Source organism: Hemitrygon akajei, chromosome 12 (assembly GCF_048418815.1).
Source record: "Hemitrygon akajei chromosome 12, sHemAka1.3, whole genome shotgun sequence".
NCBI classification, from domain to species: domain Eukaryota; kingdom Metazoa; phylum Chordata; class Chondrichthyes; order Myliobatiformes; family Dasyatidae; genus Hemitrygon; species Hemitrygon akajei.
Window position 1 is genome coordinate 89,941,456 of NC_133135.1, and position 17,579 is coordinate 89,959,034.

At 39.1% G+C, this 17,579-nt stretch overlaps 1 protein-coding gene across 6 annotated transcripts in view; it reads left to right on the forward strand.

Moving 5' to 3' along the window:
* ralgps2 (Ral GEF with PH domain and SH3 binding motif 2) overlaps positions 1–17,579 on the forward strand; it is a 516,901-nt gene that overhangs the window by 93,649 nt on the left and 405,673 nt on the right. For all 6 annotated transcript variants that reach the window (XM_073063652.1, XM_073063657.1, XM_073063658.1 and 3 more), the window contains exon 4: positions 14,296–14,403. In XM_073063652.1, coding sequence (XP_072919753.1) covers positions 14,296–14,403 — 108 coding nt within the window. The remainder of the gene's footprint in view (positions 1–14,295; positions 14,404–17,579) is intronic.

The following is a 17,579-nucleotide window of genomic DNA, read 5'->3' on the forward strand; positions in this document are numbered from 1 at the left end:
AGGCAAGGCTAACTGGTTTTGGGAACCTTGGATTTCTAGAGATATGGAAGCCCTGGTTAAGAAGAAGGTGCATAGCAGGTATAGGTAGCAAGGAACGATCGAGGTACTTAAGTATAAGAAATGCAAGAGAATACTTGAGAAGGAAGTCAGAAGAGTAGAAGAAGGCATGAGGGTGCTCTAGTAGACAAGGTAAAGGAGAATCCTGAGGGCATCTACAGATCTTTTAAGAGTTGAAGGATAGCAAGTGACAAAATTGGTACTCTTGTAGATCAGAATGGTTATATATGCATGGAGCCAAAAGATATGGAGATGTTAAATAGATTCTTTGCATATGTATTTACTTGGGACAGACAGTCTACAGAAGTGAGGCAAAACGGTAGTGGGGTCAGTTAGTTTGTGGATTACAGAAAAGGAGGTGCTTGTAGTCTTGAAGCATATTAAGATAGATAAATCCCCAAACCTAAAGATGTGTCTCTTCAGATTTTGTAGGAGGCAAGTACAGAAATTGCAGGGGCCCTAGCAGAGGTATTTAAAATGTCCTTAGCCATGGGTGAGGTGACTTAGGATAGCCCCTGTTCTGCTGGGGCTTTTGAAAAGCTTTAAAAATAAACTGGGAAATTATAGGCTGGAGAGCCTGATATCAGTAGTGGATATGATATTTGAAGGTATTCCCTAGATGGTAGGAGAATGAGAGGCGATGTGACAAAATTATGAGGGGTATAGATAGAGTAAATGCAAGCAGTCTTTTTCCAGTGAAGTTGAGTGAAACTAAAACTAGAGGTGTGGGTTAAGGGTGAAAGGTGAAAGTTTAAAGGGAACATGAAGGGGAAATTCTTCACTCAGAGGTGGTGAGAATATTGAATAAGCTGCCAGTGAAAGAGGTGAATGTCATAAGGGGGTGATGGGAGTGGGCCCAAATGCAAGACACAGACACTGAAGTACTAGGAACTGGACTATGTTTATTAAGAATGCCAGGGAAGCAAAGGAGCGAGGACAAAATGATAACATGAATGTAGATGTAGAGTGACAAACCGGAAAACCTGGACTTGGGCTTGGGACTCGAACTTGACAGGGAACTCAGATCATGACTCGGAATTTGGGTCTTGGCAGGGACTTGGTAACTGGGTCTAGACTTGGCTCTTAACTAGAACTTGGACTTGGCTTGGGCTTGGCTCAGGCTTGGCTTGGACTAGACTTCTTGGACACAGGACTCGGAGCCGGGACTCTTCTTGGACACAGGACACAGAGCGGGGACTTTTCTTGGACACAGGACACAGAGCTGGGACTCTTCCTTGGACGCATGACACAGAGCCGGGACTCTTCTTTGGACGCATGACAAGGAGCCGGGACTCTTCCTTGGATGCAGGACACGGAGCCGGGACTCTTCCTTGGACGCAGGACACGGAGCCGGGACTCTTCCTTGGACGCAGGACACGGAGCCGGGGCTCTTCTTGGACACAAGACACAGAGCCGGGGCTCTTCTTGGACACAAGACACGGAGCCGGGGCTCTTCTTGGACACAAGACACGGAGCCGGGGCTCTTCTTGGACACAAGACACGGAGCCGGGGCTCTTCTTGGACACAAGACACAGAGCCGGGGATCTTCCTTGGACAAAGTACACAGGATACAGAGCCGGGACTCTTCCTTGGACGCAGGACACGGAGCCGGGACTCTTCCTTGGACGCAGGACACGGAGCCGGGGCTCTTCTTGGACACAAGACACAGCCGGGGCTCTTCTTGGACACAAGACACGGAGCCGGGGCTCTTCTTGGACACAAGACACGGAGCCGGGGCTCTTCTTGGACACAAGACACAGAGCCGGGGCTCTTCTTGGACACAAGACACGGAGCCGGGGCTCTTCTTGGACACAAGACACAGAGCCGGGGATCTTCCTTGGACAAAGTACACAGGATACAGAGCCGGGACTCTTCCTTGGACAAAGTACACAGGATACAGAGCCGGGACTCTTCCTTGGACAAAGTACACAGGATACAGAGCCGGGACTCTTCCTTGGACAAAGTACACAGGATACAGAGCCGGGACTCTTCCTTGGACAAAGTACACAGGATACAGAGCCGGGACTCCTCTTGGACACAGGACACAGAACACAAAGTCGGGATTACCAGTTTTCTGTTCTCATTTATTCTTTACTTGTAGTTTCCCATTATTCACATCGTTTCCTGATTTGTTCCTCTCCATACCAAAAAGATGCTAGTTAGGTTTTTAATGGAAAGCCTTTTGTCTGCCCAAATGAGTGTTTCAACAATATAAAATGACCTCAACACCATCCAGGATTAAGCAGTCTGCTTAATGGTTATCCAACCACTCTTTTAACTCTTCATCAAGCTAGTATATTCATTTTGTCATGAGGAAGTAAGCTTCATGTACAGTATGCCATCAAGAAAATGGATAGCCTATGCAATTCAACGTCTTTCATACCTGTGATTTCTATTACCAAGAGGGAAAAAAGGGCAGCAGGTATATGGGAACACTTCCACTTGCAACTTCCCCTCCAAGTTGCATACAAGGCCAACATAGAAATATAACGTTGGGTTTAAATTCTAGAATTATCTGTCCAAATATGGTTCTATGACTTTCATGAGAATTACTGTAGTGGTTCAAGAAGGTGGCTCACTGGCTGCTCCTAAAGGGCACTTGGGAATGGAAAATAAGTGCTAGCATTGTCAGCAGCATCACTTTATGAATGACAACAAAGTCTGCAGATGGATTGATGTTTGTGTAAGATATCATCTGTTTCTTTTCTTTTCAAATCATTATTATTATTATTATTATTATTCAAAAATAGCACAAGTACATCAAAGTAACAACACTTACAGTGCCTCAGAAAAGAAGAAATTATCTTAAGGATTGAAAATTTTTGTGAATTAAAAAAAAAGCCTTACTAAGCAAGAAAAGTGAGGGGGGAGAAAAAAAGAAACCCATTGGAGGTACAACCCCGTCATACAAAAAGCTTCTAAAAAAAAATAAACATCAAACCGCCAACAAGAAAAAAAATACACCAAAAAAATTTACATATAGATAGTGGAGGAAATCTATCAGTTAACTGAAATGATAATAATGAGCAAATGAGCCCCATCTCTTCTCAAAATCAAATAAAGGTTCAAAGGTTCGACTTCTAATTTTCTCCGAGCTAAGACACAGCATCACTTGAGAGAACCATTGTGACAAAGTAGGAGCTGATATATCCTTCTATTTCAACAAGATGGCCCTCCTAGCTATCAATGTAACAAACGCAATAACATGTTGGTCAGACACAGAAATACCATGGATATTTTGAGGAATTATTCCAAAAAGCACAGTCAGTTTATTAGGTTGTAGATTGATTCTGAGTGCTTTAGAAATTGTCAAAAAAACTGACTTCCAAAACTGTTTTAATATAGAACATGACGAGAACATATGTGTCAGTGTAGCTATCTCAGTTTTACATCTATCATAATATTTGTCAACGTTGGGAAATATTTTAGAAAGTCTCTCTTTCGTCAAATGGTAACGATGTACAATTTTAAATTGAATCAGTGAATGACTAGCACAGATCGAAAAAGAGTTAACCAGTTTCAGAATCTGCGTCCAATCCTCCCATAAAAAAGTCAAATTGAGTTCCTTCTCCCAATCCTGTTTAATCTTAAATAAAGGACGCTTATCCCATTGTAATAATAAATGATAAATTCTTCCAATAGAACCTTTCAACGAGGAGATCATATTCATAATAGTATCTAACTAGTCAGCCTCCAATATGTAAGGAAAATTACTTAAATATTTTTGTAAAAAAGTCTAACTTGAAGATATTGTAAAAAGTATGAATATGAGAGAGAATACTTATCGACTAAATGTTCAAAAGACACCAATCTGCCTTCTTTAAATAAATCCAAAAAAGAATTAATACCTTTATTTTTCCAAAGTAAAAAAAGTGGATCACTCCAAGAAGGTTTAAAAAAAGTAATTACAATAAATTATACTACAAAGTTTAAATTTTTTAAGATTAAAAAAATTGCGGAACTGGAGCCAAATTTGTAAAGAGTGCTTAACCACAGGATATAGGTTTAAATTAGCAATTTTAGCTAATTGTATAGGTAGAGCAACTCCTAATAACGAAGTTAAATAAAACTGTTTCACAGCTCTCGGTTCCAGGTCTACCCAAATTGGCCGATCATTCCTATCACCCCAATATAACCAAAAGGACATATACCGCAAATTAACAGCCCAATAATACATTCTTAGATTAGGCAAAGCGAGATCTCCGTCCTTTTTCAACTTTTGCAAATGACATTTACCAATTCTTGGTCTTTTATTATCCCAAATAAAAGATAGAATAATAGAATCAATCCGATCAAAAAACTTCTTAGTCAAAAGAACAGGAATATTCTAAAATAAATATAAAAATTTTGGTAAAATCATCATTTTAACTACATGAATATGACCAACAAGTGAAAATGTAAGTGGGCTCCATCTACTAAATGAATACTTCATAAAGTCCATGAAAGGAGGAAAATTGGCTTTATAAAGATACTTATATTTTTTAGTAATTATAACATCTAAATATCTAAAAGAATCTAACTTTAAAAGGAATATTATCATATATAGAGAGATTCATTTAAAGGAAGTAATTCACTTTTACTAAAACTTATTTTATATCCTGAGAAGTCTCCAAATTTGTCAAATAATTTTAGCAAAGCAGGAATAGATTCTTCAGGCTTAGATGTATATACCAATAAATCATCAGCATAAAGAGAGATCTTGTGCATGGTCTCATTCACAAAAATCCCATGAGTATTTTTGGCTTCACGAAGAGCAATAGCAAGGGGTTCTAATATTAAGTTAAATAACAAAGGACTTAATGGACAACCTTGTCTTGTCCCCCGTGATAGCTGGAAAAAAAGAGACCTATAGTTATTAGTGACAACAGTAGCAATAGGAGCTTTATATATCATTTTAATCCAATTATTAAAATTTATACCAAAACCAAATTTTTCTAAAACATTAAATAAATACTTCTGTTCGACTCGATCAAATGCTTTTTCAGCTTCCAAAGATATAACGCATTGTAGAGTTTTAGAGGAAGGCGAATATATAATGTTAAATAATCTCCGAACATTTGAAAAAGAATAACAACCCTTTATAAAGCCTGTTTGATCATTAAAAATAATTTTATCCAAAATACTCTTCAACCGATTGGCCATTATCTTTGAGAGAATCTTAGCATCAACATTCAATAATGAAATAGGTCTGTATGAGGCACAATCAGTAGGATCTTTATCCTTTTTGAGAATTAAAGAAATAGAAGCTTCATAAAAAGTAAAGGGTAAATCACTTTTCACAAAGGAATCTTTAAACATCTCCAACATATATGGAGAAAGCAATTTTCCAAATTTTTAAATAAAATTCTAAGATAACCATCAAGTCCCGGGGCCTTACCAGATTGCATTGAAAAAATAGCTTTATGAATTTCAGATTCAGTAATTTGGGCATCAAGAGTTTTTTGATCCTCAGCAGAAATTTTAGGAAAAGCAATCTTTCATAAAAAAGCATTCATTTCAGAAGTGTCTACTGGACATTGAGATTTATAAAGGTCAGTATAAAAATCTTATTCATTTTTTCATATTCCCGAGCCAGGGTACCATCTTTTCTACGAATTTTCAAAATTTCCCTCTTGGCTTCAGCTGATTTTAATTGAGATGCAAGTAGTTTATTATTTTTACCTCCAAACATATAAAATTGGCTCTTTAACTTAAGTAGATAACCTTCAATTGGATGAGTTAATAATAGGTTATATTGTGATTGAAGTTCCATCATTTTTTAAAATAAGTCAATATTGGGGGAAGTCATATAGATATTATCTAAGTCTTTAATTTGTTTTGAATTTTATCTAATTCTTCTTTAGTCTGTTTTTTAAGTTTAGCTGAATAAGAAATAATCTGACCTATATCATTAAAAAGAAAAAATTTTTTATCTGGCTTTCAATAAAACTGATAAAGTCAGAGTTTTGCAATAAAGTCTGAGGCATGCGCCATTGTGGACGGCCAAAAATGATGTCATCAGATTCAAAGGACAAACTCAAAGGGGCATGATAGCAGTGATAGGATTGGGCCGAGCCAGCATGGATTTACCAAGGGCAAATCATGCTTGACTAATCTATTGGAGTTTTTTGAGGATGTAACCAGGAAGTTAGACGAGGGAGATCCAGTGGATGTGGTGTACATTGATTTTCAGAAGGCATTTGATAAGGTCCCACATAGGAGATTGGTGGGTAAAATCAGAGCTCATGGCATTGGGGGGAAGATATTGACATGGATAGAAAACTGGTTGGCAGATAGAAAGCAAAGGGTAACGGTGAATGGGTGTTTCTCGGAATGGCAGGTGGTGACTAGTGCGGTGCCACAGGGCTCGGTATTGGGACCACAGCTGTTTACGATTTACATCAATGATTTAGATGATGGCATTGAGAATAACATCAGCAAGTTTGCTGATGATACTAAGCTGGGTGGCAGTGTGACATGTGATGAGGATGTTAGGAGAATTCAGGGTGACTTGGATAGGCTGAGTGAGTGGGCAGATACTTGGCAGATGACGTTTAATGTGAATAAGTGTGAGGTTATCCACTTTGGGAGTAAGAACAGGAAGGCAGATTATTATCTGAGCGGTGTAGAGTTAGGTAAGGGAGAAATACAAAGGGATCTAGGAGTCCTTGTTCATCAGTCACTGAAAGTGAATGAGCAAGTGCAGCAGGCAGTGAAGAAGGCTAATGGAATGTTGGCCTTTATTACAAAGGGAATTGAGTACAAGAGCAAGGAAATCCTTTGCATTTATACAGGGCCCTGGTGAGACCACACCTGGAGTATTGTGTACAGTTTTGGTCTCCAGGGTTAAGAAAGGACATCCTGGCTATACAGGAAGTGCAGCATAGATTCACGAGGTTAATTCCTGGGATGTCCGGACTGTCTTACGCAGAGAGGTTAGAGCAGGCATGGGCAAACTACGGCCTGGGGGCCATATGCGGCCCGTTAAGCTTTTTAATCTGGCCCGCAGAACTTGATGAAATTATATTAATAAACCTTGTTAACGTTTTTTCCCGCAATTCTGGCGTTTTCCCAATAGATGACGCACTCTATATACATTGACCTTTGTTGAGGTGCAGCGTATTATTCCACATTTGCGCTTTACTCTTTGTGTTTCTTCGTTGTGTTATGTAAAAAATGCATTTGAAAATATTTTTTTCAATAAGCCTTACATGTTACATGTCATTTCTGTTAAGTGATGGACATGAGTAGTGCGCAGGTGCACGTACGTTCTCAAAATAAAAAATGCGCTCCAGATCAAATAACGCGCTCTGCATACTGGCACGCTGTCACTGTTCTGTCCTTGTGCTGGTCGTTGTTGAGTTTTGGCACAGGGGATAATTGAATAAGGAGGAGCAGGACAAGTAGACCTGCATCTCCTACCGTTTTTGAAATAAAGACAGTCAGGAGGAGAGTGATGATAATATCTTGAAGGATAACAGAATTTTCAGTGCTTTAAAATAATAACTGTTACTATTAAAAAAAGCTGTATTTTATTCATTTAATTTTCAGTGTTTTAAAAGTCATTTCAATAAATAGCTAAATACCATGGGACTTCAAAGACAGATATTTTGTTGTAATGCATTTGTTCATTTTCAATTGAAATTAAAGCACATGTTTTCTACATATCCCATGATATTTTATTTTCTCTTATGAGGTGTATTACCAAAACATTCCGTCCATCTGCTCCTGGTCCGGCCCCCCTGTCAAATTTTAGAACCCTTTGTGGCCCACAAGTCAAAAAGTTTGCCCACCCCTGGGTTAGAGAGACTGGGCTTGTACACGCTGGAATTAAGGAGATTGAGAGGGGATCTGATTGCAACATATAAGATTATTCAGGGATTGGACAAGATAGAGGCAGGAAATATGCTCCAAATGCTAGGAGAGTCCAGTACCAGAGGGCATGTTTTGAGAATAACGGGTAGGTCATTTAGGACAGAGTTAAGGAAAAACTTCTTCTCCCAGAGAGTTGTGGGGGTCTGGAATGCACTGCCTCGGAAGGCAGTGGATACCAATTCTCTGGATGCTTTCAGGAAGGAGCTAGATAGATATCTTATGGATAGGGGAATCAAGGGATATGGGGACAAGGCAGGAACCGGGTATTGATAGTAGATGATCAGCCATGATCTCAGAATGGCGGTGCAGGCTCGAAGGGCCGAATGGTCTACTTCTGCACCTATTGTCTATTGTCTATGATCAGATATAGCAATAGCGTCATATTCACAGTTTTTAACATTAGGCAAAATGCGGGCATCAACTATAATATAATCAATCCTCTAATTTTTTTATAAACGTGAAAAAAAGGAATATTCTGTTATCAGGGTGTAAATGTCTCCATAATTCGATCAACCCAAAATCGGTCAAAAAGGGAGTTAATAACTGAGACAGAACGATTTGGAAGTCGCTGATTAGTTGAGCTGTTGTCAATCATAGGATTTAACAACAGTTAAAATTCCCACCCATTATCAACATATACTCATTTAAATCTGGCAGTAAAGCAAATATTTTTTTAAAAAACGAAGGATCATCTAAATTAGGACCATACAAATTAACCCAAACAACCTTTCTATTACAAATCACTCCTTTAACAATTAAAAATCTACCATTAGAATCTGGTTCGATATCCTCTTGAGTAAATATATTAGATTTAATAAAGATAGACACGCCCTTAGTTTTGCTGTGAGAAGTAGCATGGAGCTGTATTCCATTCCACCAGCGTAAAAATCTATTTTGATCTCCCGCCCTGATAAGCGTCTCCTGAGCAAAAATTATATCAGATTGGAATCGATTAATAATTTAAAAAGTCTCTTTTCTTTTAATAGGATCATTCCAACCACGTACATTCCAACTTATTACATTAATCCAGTTATCTGCCATATTATAATTTTATTCCAATTTACTTTATACATGGGCGAACTCATACCAATATGGGATTATCAAAGATGGTGGTGATGAAGAATACAGCCATATAGAAAACACGCATGCTCCGGAACCACCCAATGGGAAAAAACTCCTAACTCTAAACCCACCCACCCTCCCAAAAGCCCGAAAAAAAAAAAAAGGCAAGTGAACTAAGATAGATGCGAAGCCATGGGCTGCTCTGTCGGTCTCATCTCTCCCTCCCCCCAGCCAGTACACAAAAAAAATAAAATGACCTTGCAAGAAAGATAGTAACGTCTCAACAAAGGAGAGTGTTTACATTCCATCATGTATTAAACAGAAAAAGTGTAGCGGTGTGCTACACACAGCGCTGAAATAACGACATGCAGTCGGTGAGTTGCAGTTGCAAAAGAGATTTATTCAAACTTCGCGGCCTCGCTTTAAAGCCTTCCTGTTCCCACCCTCCCTGGGCGGGAATGCTGTAGAGGGCGCATATTCACAGTCCCGTCCTGCGCGCAGGCTTTTCCCCTTGCTGGTGAAAAAGGCCTGGAGCCCTTTTTGGGACTGGCCTCAATGCCGGCGCACGCCACTTTGTGAGCCGGTTCGAGTGCGCTGGGAAGTGGGTCGCCACAAAAGAACCAAAATAATATAATCTCTCAGAGAGAAAAACCAGTGCCATCTTAAGTTTAGCTTTAAATCCCTAAGAAAACTTTAAATTCCGTTATAGGGCGCTATAATAAAACAGATAAAAGAAAGGTTAATAGTATATTTAACCAAACTAAATTTACAAAAATATTAATTAGTAATATCATAGTAACTAAACCCTCCCAGATATATATAAAAAAAGAAAACCTATTGGTAGGAAAAAAACTACCAATTAGTAAGTTAAGAAACAACAAAAAAAAATCAAACCAAACACTAGATAAAAGGAACAAATCCTTTTATCTCTTTTCTCAGTCAAATATTTAATTAACTATTTAAACAGTCAAACTTGAACCGTCAATTTTCTTTCCAATAAAAAAATCCAATAGGATGTAAAAATGAGCAGGTTATCTTATCTTCTTTTATTAATCTGTCAATGAAATATCCAAATAGCCTTCATATATCTTTTCAAAATGTGAGTAATATACAGATAATCAAACAGCTTTTCAGATAGTTCATTCGGTAGTAACGTCAGTGGTGGTGACAGGTATAGCCTGGACAAAATCCAGCGTGACTTTTGAGTCAAAGAAAGTACGTGGGGAAGAAATAGGAGGAAAAATTTTCATTTTTGTCGGGTAACTCATAGAGGGAAATAGTTTCTTATCATATACTTGTTTCATTACCAAAGCAAATCTTGCTCTTTGTTCCATTACTTCTTTCGGATAATCTTCATAAAATCGGAGCTCAAACTCATTGAATCTGAAAACTCTCTGTTTTCTTGCCTGTCGGATTATTTGATCTTTAATTTTAAAGTAATGAAAACAAACCAAAATAAATCTTGGTCTGGTTGAGTCTTTAAATTTCGAAGTGGACAGCCTGTGTGCTCTTTCAATAGCAGGCGGCTGTGGTAAAATAGTCGGAAATAGATCATGAAAGAGCTTACCAAAGTAAACCGTAAAGTCTCCCTTTTCAGCTCCTTCTTGTAATCCAACGATTCGTATGTTGTTTCAGTGGGACCTAGTTTCCAGATCAATAATCTTATTATGATATTTTTCCAAGCGGGTTGTAGTTTCAGACAGTTTTTGCTTAGTTGACTTCAATTCCTCTTCATGTTCAGTAACTTGAGTTTCCACATCTTTAAGTTTTCCCAGAAATAACTTCATTTCATTATTATTCTTTTCCAGTTGATCTTTAATTGCCTTATTCTGATCTTGAATTGATTTTTGGTATCCGAACGATATCTTCAGCCCATGCTGGCATTTCATCAGATCTTTCCTTTAGCATCTTTCCTTTTCTATTACCTTTGTCAGTAGGTTCATGCGGATTCTTCCCACTTCTCGTAGACATAGACATGTTACTCCCCTTCAAGAATCAGCAATTAAAAATTTTAAATTCAAAATTTAAGCTGGGGAGAGAGAGAGAAAACTAAGAGCAGCACAGAATTAGTGCTACTCCATCAACAGACAGAGGCAGTCTCGATATCATCTGTTTCATAAGTTATGAATTTGCATTAACTCATTTGAACTAATAGTCAAGACCTTAAGACCAGAGCAGAAATAGGCCATTCAGCCCATCAAGTCTGTTCCATGGCTGATCCTGGATCTCACTCAACCACATACACCTGCCTCCTTGCTATATGCTTTGATGCCCTGATTGATCAGGAAACTATCAACCCATGGACTTGGCCTCCATTGCAGTCTGTGGCAGAGCATTTCACAGATTCACTACTCTGGCAAAAAAAATGCCTCCTTACCTCTGTTCTAAAAGGTCACCCCTCAAGTTTGAGGCTGTGCCCTCTAGTTCTGGATTCTCCCACCATTGGAAACATCCTCTTCACATCTACCCTATCTCGTCCTTCCAACATTCGGTAGGTTTCAATGAGATTCCTCGTGTTCTTCTAAATTCCGGTGAGTACAGGCCCAAAGCTGCCAAATGCTCCTCATATGTTCGCCCCTTCACTTTGGAATAATCCTTGTGAACCTCGTCTGGACTCTCTCCAATGACAACACATCCTTTCTGAGATATTGTGCCCAAAACTGTTGACAATACTCCAAGTGCAGCCTGACTAGTGTCTTATAAAGTCTCAGTATTATCTTCTTGCTTTTATATCCTATTCCCCTTGAAATAAATGCCAACATTGCATTTACCTTCTTTACCACAGACCCAACCTGTAAATTAATCTTCTGGAAGTCTTGAATGAGGACTCCTAAGTCCCTCTGCACCTCTGATGTTTGAACCATCTTCCCAATTAGATAATAGTCTGCACTATTATTTCTTTTATCAAAATGCATTATCATACATTTCCCAACACTGTATTCCATCTGCCACTTTTTGCCTGCTGCAAATGTACTGCTTCCTCAGCACTACCTACCCCCCCCCACCTATCTTGTACCACCCACAAACTTTGCCACAAAGCCATCAATTCCATTATCCAAATCATTGACGAACAATGTGCAAAGCAGCAATCCCAATATTGATCCCTGAGGAACACCAGTCATGACTGGCAGCCAACCAACCAGAAAAGGCCCTCTTTATTTCTACTCACTGTCTCTTACCTGTCTGCTATCCATGCCAGTATCTTTCCTGTAATGCCATAGGATTTTATCTTGTTTAGCAGCCTCTTGTGAGGCACCTTTTCAAATAGATAGATAGATAGATACTTTATTCATCCCCATGGGGAAATTCAACTTTTTTTTTTCCAATGTCCCATACACTTGTTGTAGCAAAACTAATTACATACAATACTTAACTCAGTAAAAAATATGATATGCATCTAAATCACTATCTCAAAAAGCATTAATAATAGCTTTTAAAAAGTTCTTAAGTCCTGGCGGTTGAATTGTAAAGCCTAATGGCATTGGGGAGTATTGACCTCTTCATCCTGTCTGAGGAGCATTGCATCGATAGTAACCTGTCGCTGAAACTGCTTCTCTGTCTCTGGATGGTGCTATGTAGAGGATGTTCAGAGTTTTCCATAATTGACCGTAGCCTACTCAGCGCCCTTCGCTCAGCTACCTTCTGAAAATCCAAGCAAATGACATCTCCTTTGTCCACCCTGCTTGTTACCTTCTCAAAGAACTCTAAACAGATTTTCAGGCATAATTTCCCTTTACAGAAACCATGCTGACTTTGACTTTTTTTTCCATTAGTCTCCGAAACCTTGTACATAATAATATACTCCATCACTTTCCCAACCACTGAAGTTAGGCTAACTGGCCCATAAATTTCCTTTCTTTTGTCTTCCTCCCTTCTTAAATAGTGGAGTGACATTTGCAATCTTCCAGTCCTCCAGGACCATGCCAGAATCGAGTGATTCTTGAAAGATCGTGATTAATGCATCCGTTATCTCTTCAGCAACCTCTCTCAGGACCCTGGGGATGTAGTTCGTCTGGTCCAGGTGACTTGTCCACCTTAAGACCTTTGAGTTTGCCTAGCACTTTTTCCTTGTAATGGTACTCTGTCTCATTGTTGCAATCTTGGTTGATATTTACCAGTCTTGACTGTCTAATATAATTTGCATTCCCCCATTGCCATTGTTGGCAGTCACTCCATGTTGTACCTGGAGTGTACTGTTGTTTGGATAGGTGAAACCGCAACACTTAGTTGAAGATCAGCCATTTGATTCAGTATGTCTACCTCCTCTGCCTCTGGTTCATAGCAGAGGCACTACTCTGTATTTGCACAATGTTCTTTGGCATCTCCAAATAATTCCTTTTTAAAAAGTAAGTGAGAAGGGCCTGTAGGAGCAAAAAATAATTGTTGGGTGTTGATGTTTATTAATCATGTGCAAGCAGTCAATCATGGAGACCAGGCTAAGAGTAAAGGTAGTGATTTTTATTGGGGCTGTGTGCTTAGTGTTTCAGATTATGACTAAAAGATTTGACATAACTGTATTGTTTAAATTTTGAACTAGCTAAGTAAATTTGAAACTTTCACAAAACTAACAGGAATGTAAAAGAAAAAAGCAATAGCAACTTTTGAAAGCATTTTATCCTTGCATTAATGTACAGACATTTTAAAATAAGTAATTAATAACTGTTCTGAACCAGATTATACTTGTTCCTATTTTAAAGACACAACTTGCAGTTACAAAGTAAATTTTACCGTAGAAAATCATCCTGGAGTTATGTGCGAGAGCATTCAGAAGAGTTTGGAATGATATGTATAAAGATAGCTACCTAGGACACCCCAGGCAGAAAAAGAAGGTATTCTCAGGATGGTTATGGGACAAGACAAAAGAGGAAAAGGAGCAAGGAGTATTTTTCTTACAACGTATCTTGAATTTTGTTTAATTTTGGCATGACAACACTCCTTCCCCTTTTACCTTTTCTTTCAACACTGACATATATGTTTGTGTTACCAAAAGATATGATATAAATAATGATCTTTTAACCTGCTTGTTAATGTGCCATTGGGTAAATTTTGACATACAGTCTTTGGTCCAGACAATACAGACGATGTGGTTTTATTGTGGCCAATTTAAATAATTCGTAATCAGCACAGGATTTCTTCTTCTCAGACTGCAATAGTTGAAAGGAGCCTCAAAATTATAAATATCATTTTGATCTTGTTTGTTAGAGAGATTTATACTTGTTAACTTCAAGCAAGTTATTGATGTAACTTAACTATCGAGTTTAACTTGAACTTGCTGTTTTGGTGTTGATGCTTTCAGTTTATGAGTATATTTTATTCTTGCAGAGAAGCAGCAGCTCTGAGTCTCTAAGTGAGAAAGCCTCTAATGATCCCAAGAAAAGTTTTGATGCAGTGGTATTTGATGTCCTGAAGGTAACACCAGAAGAGTTTGCAGTGAGTATTGATAGTAGTTTTGAATTCTAATGTCAGTAAATCTGTAAATCATATAAAACATGTAAATTTAGGACAGATGGAAGTTCTACTTTATCACTTTATTGTCGCCAAACAATTGATACTAGAGCGTACAATCATCACAGCGATATTTGATTCTGCTCTTTGCGCTCCCTCGAGTACAAATCGATATTCTAGACTTGTGATAAGCATTGTTATGTATGAATTTGGTTACAGAAGTTGCAATTTATTTAATATTTTAAAGGAAGGGATATGTGTCGGGTGGGGAAAGAAGGTTTTTGTTGAATGTAGCCATTCTTAAAGATAAATCATCCTGTTATTTAGACCTCTTTCCTTCATAATACTGCGTCATACAGCACCAGATTTTACCGTAATCTTAATTTAAATAATGATATTCTGATATCCAGTTGGTTCTTTTCTGTCAATAACACAATTGCATTTTCTTGAAGAAATGTTGGCTTATTTTTTTGCGTATTTTAAGTAAATAAAGAGATGTTGCAAGGTGAAGGTTGTGAGTGGTGTTTCAATTTCATGTGAAGCTATGAGCGCCATATTTTACCATGCACTGTACTTAAAATTATGTCTTTGATATAACTGGCAAATTTGGGTTTTGCATGAAGTTGTATAGAACATAGACATTTAGAGCACATTACAGGTCCTTCAGCCAAAATGTTGTGCTGACCATGTAACTTACTCTAGAGACTGTCTCGAATATTCCTAGTGCATAACCCTCTATTTTTTCTAAGCTCCATGTACCTCTCTAAGAGGCTCTTAAAAGACCCTATTGTATCTGCTTTCACCACCGCTGCCGGCAGTGCATTCCACACACCCACCACTCTCTGTGTGAAAAATTACCCCTGACATCCCCTCGGTACCTATTTCCAAACACCTTAAAACTATGCCCTCTTGTGCTGGCCATTCAGCCCTGGGGAAAAACCCTGTGGCTATCCACACGATCAGTACCTCTCATCATCTTATACACCTCTATCAGGTTACCTGTCATCCTTCGTCGCTCTAAGGAGAAAAGGCCAAGTACACACAATCTATTCTCATAAGGTACGCCATCCACTCCAGGTGACATCCTTGTAAATTTTCTCTGCACGCTCTCTATAGTAGCCGCATCCTTCCTGTAGTGAGGTGACCAGAACTGAACACAGTACTTCAAGTGGGGTCTGACCAAAGTCTTGTATAGTTGTAACATTACCTCACGGCTCTTGAACTCAATCCCAGCACACCATACCATATAACAATTACAGCACGGAAACAGGCCATCTTGGCCCTTCTAGTCCATGCCGAACGCTTACTCTCGCTCTATATTTATACTGAGTTAAGTATTGTATGTAATTAGTTTTGCTACAATAAGTGTATGGGACATTGGAAAAAATGTTGAATTTCCCCATGGGGATGAATAAAGTATCTATCTATCTATCTATCTAGTCGCACCGACCTGCACTCAGCCCATAACCCTCCATTCCTTTCCTGTCCAAAAACGCCTTCTTAACAACACTGTCAACCTGAGCAGCAGCTTTGAGTGTCCTATCGATACGGACCCCTAGTTCTCTCAGATCTTCCATACTGCCAAGAGTCTTACCATTAATATTATGTTCTGTCTTCAAATTGGTCCTACCAAAACGAACCACTTCACACTTACTCTGGTTGAAGACCATTTGCCACTTCTCAGCCCAGTTCTGCATCCTATCGATATCCTGCTGTAACCTCTGACAACCCTCCAGACTATCCACAGCACCCCCCAACCTTTGTGTCATCAGCAAACTTACAAAACCACTTTTCTACTTCTTCATCCAAGTCATTTGTAAAAATCACAAGAGGAGGAGTCCCAGAACAGATCCTTGTGGAACACCGTGCAGAATACGAACCATCTACAACCACCCTTTGCCTTCTGTGGGCAAGCCAATTTTGGATCCACAAAGCAAGGTCTGCTTGGATCCCATGCCTCCTTACTTTCTGAAGAAGCCTTGCATGGGGAATGTTATAAAATGCCTTACTGGAATCCATATACTCTACATCCATTGCTCTACCTTCATCAATGTGTTTTGTGATATCCTCAAAAAATTCAGTCAGGCTCATAAGGCTTGACTTGTCCTTGACAAAGCCATGCTGACTGCCCCTAATCAGATTATGCCTCTCCAAATGCTCATAAATCCTGCCTCTCAGCAACTTGAGAGGCAAGTTGTTGGAGTCTTCTCCAACACATTGCCTACCACTGAAGTCAGACTCACTGGTCTGTAATTTCCAGGGATATCTCTACTCCCTTTCTTGAACAAGAGAACAACATTTACAACCCCCCAATGCTCCGGTACTTCTCCCGTCCCTATTGATGACGCAAAGATCATCACAAGAGGCTCAGCAATTTCTTCCCTCCCATCCTTCAGTAGCCTGGGGTACATCTCATCCAGTCCCAGTGACTTATCTAACAATGCTTTTCAAAAGCTCCAGTGCATCCTCTTTCTAAATGTCTATATGCTCAAGCATTTCAGTTCGCTGTAAGCATTCCCCACAATTGCCAAGGTCTTTTTCCCTGGTGAACACTGAAGCAAAGTATTCATTAAGTACCTCAGCTACTTCCTCCGATTCCATGCACATTATTCTGCTATTGCACCTGATTGGTCCTATTCTCACATGGCTCATCTTCTTGCTTTTCATACACTTGTAGAATGCCTTGGGGTTTTCCTTAATCCTGTTCACCGACCTTCTCATGGCCCCTTCTGGCTCTCCTAATTCCATTCTTAAGCTCCTTCCTAGCAACCTTTTAATTTTCTAAGACTCTAACAGTACCTATTTTCTTGAACCTTTTATAAGATTTTCTTTTCTTTTTAACTAGATTTTCTACATACTTTGTACACATGGTCCTGTAAGTCTACCATCCTTTCCCTGTCTCGATGGAACATACCAATGCAGAAAGCCATGCAAATGTTTCCTGAACATTTGCCACGTTTCTGCCGCACATTTCCCTGAGAACATCTGCTCCTAATTTATGCTCCCAAGTTCCTGCCTAGTAGCATCGTATTTCCTCCATTCCAATTAAATGTTTTCCCAAATTGTCTACTCCTATGCCCTCTCCAGCACTATGATGAAGGAGATAGTGGTCACTACCTCCAAAATGCTCTTCCACTGAGAGATCTGACACCCGACCAGGT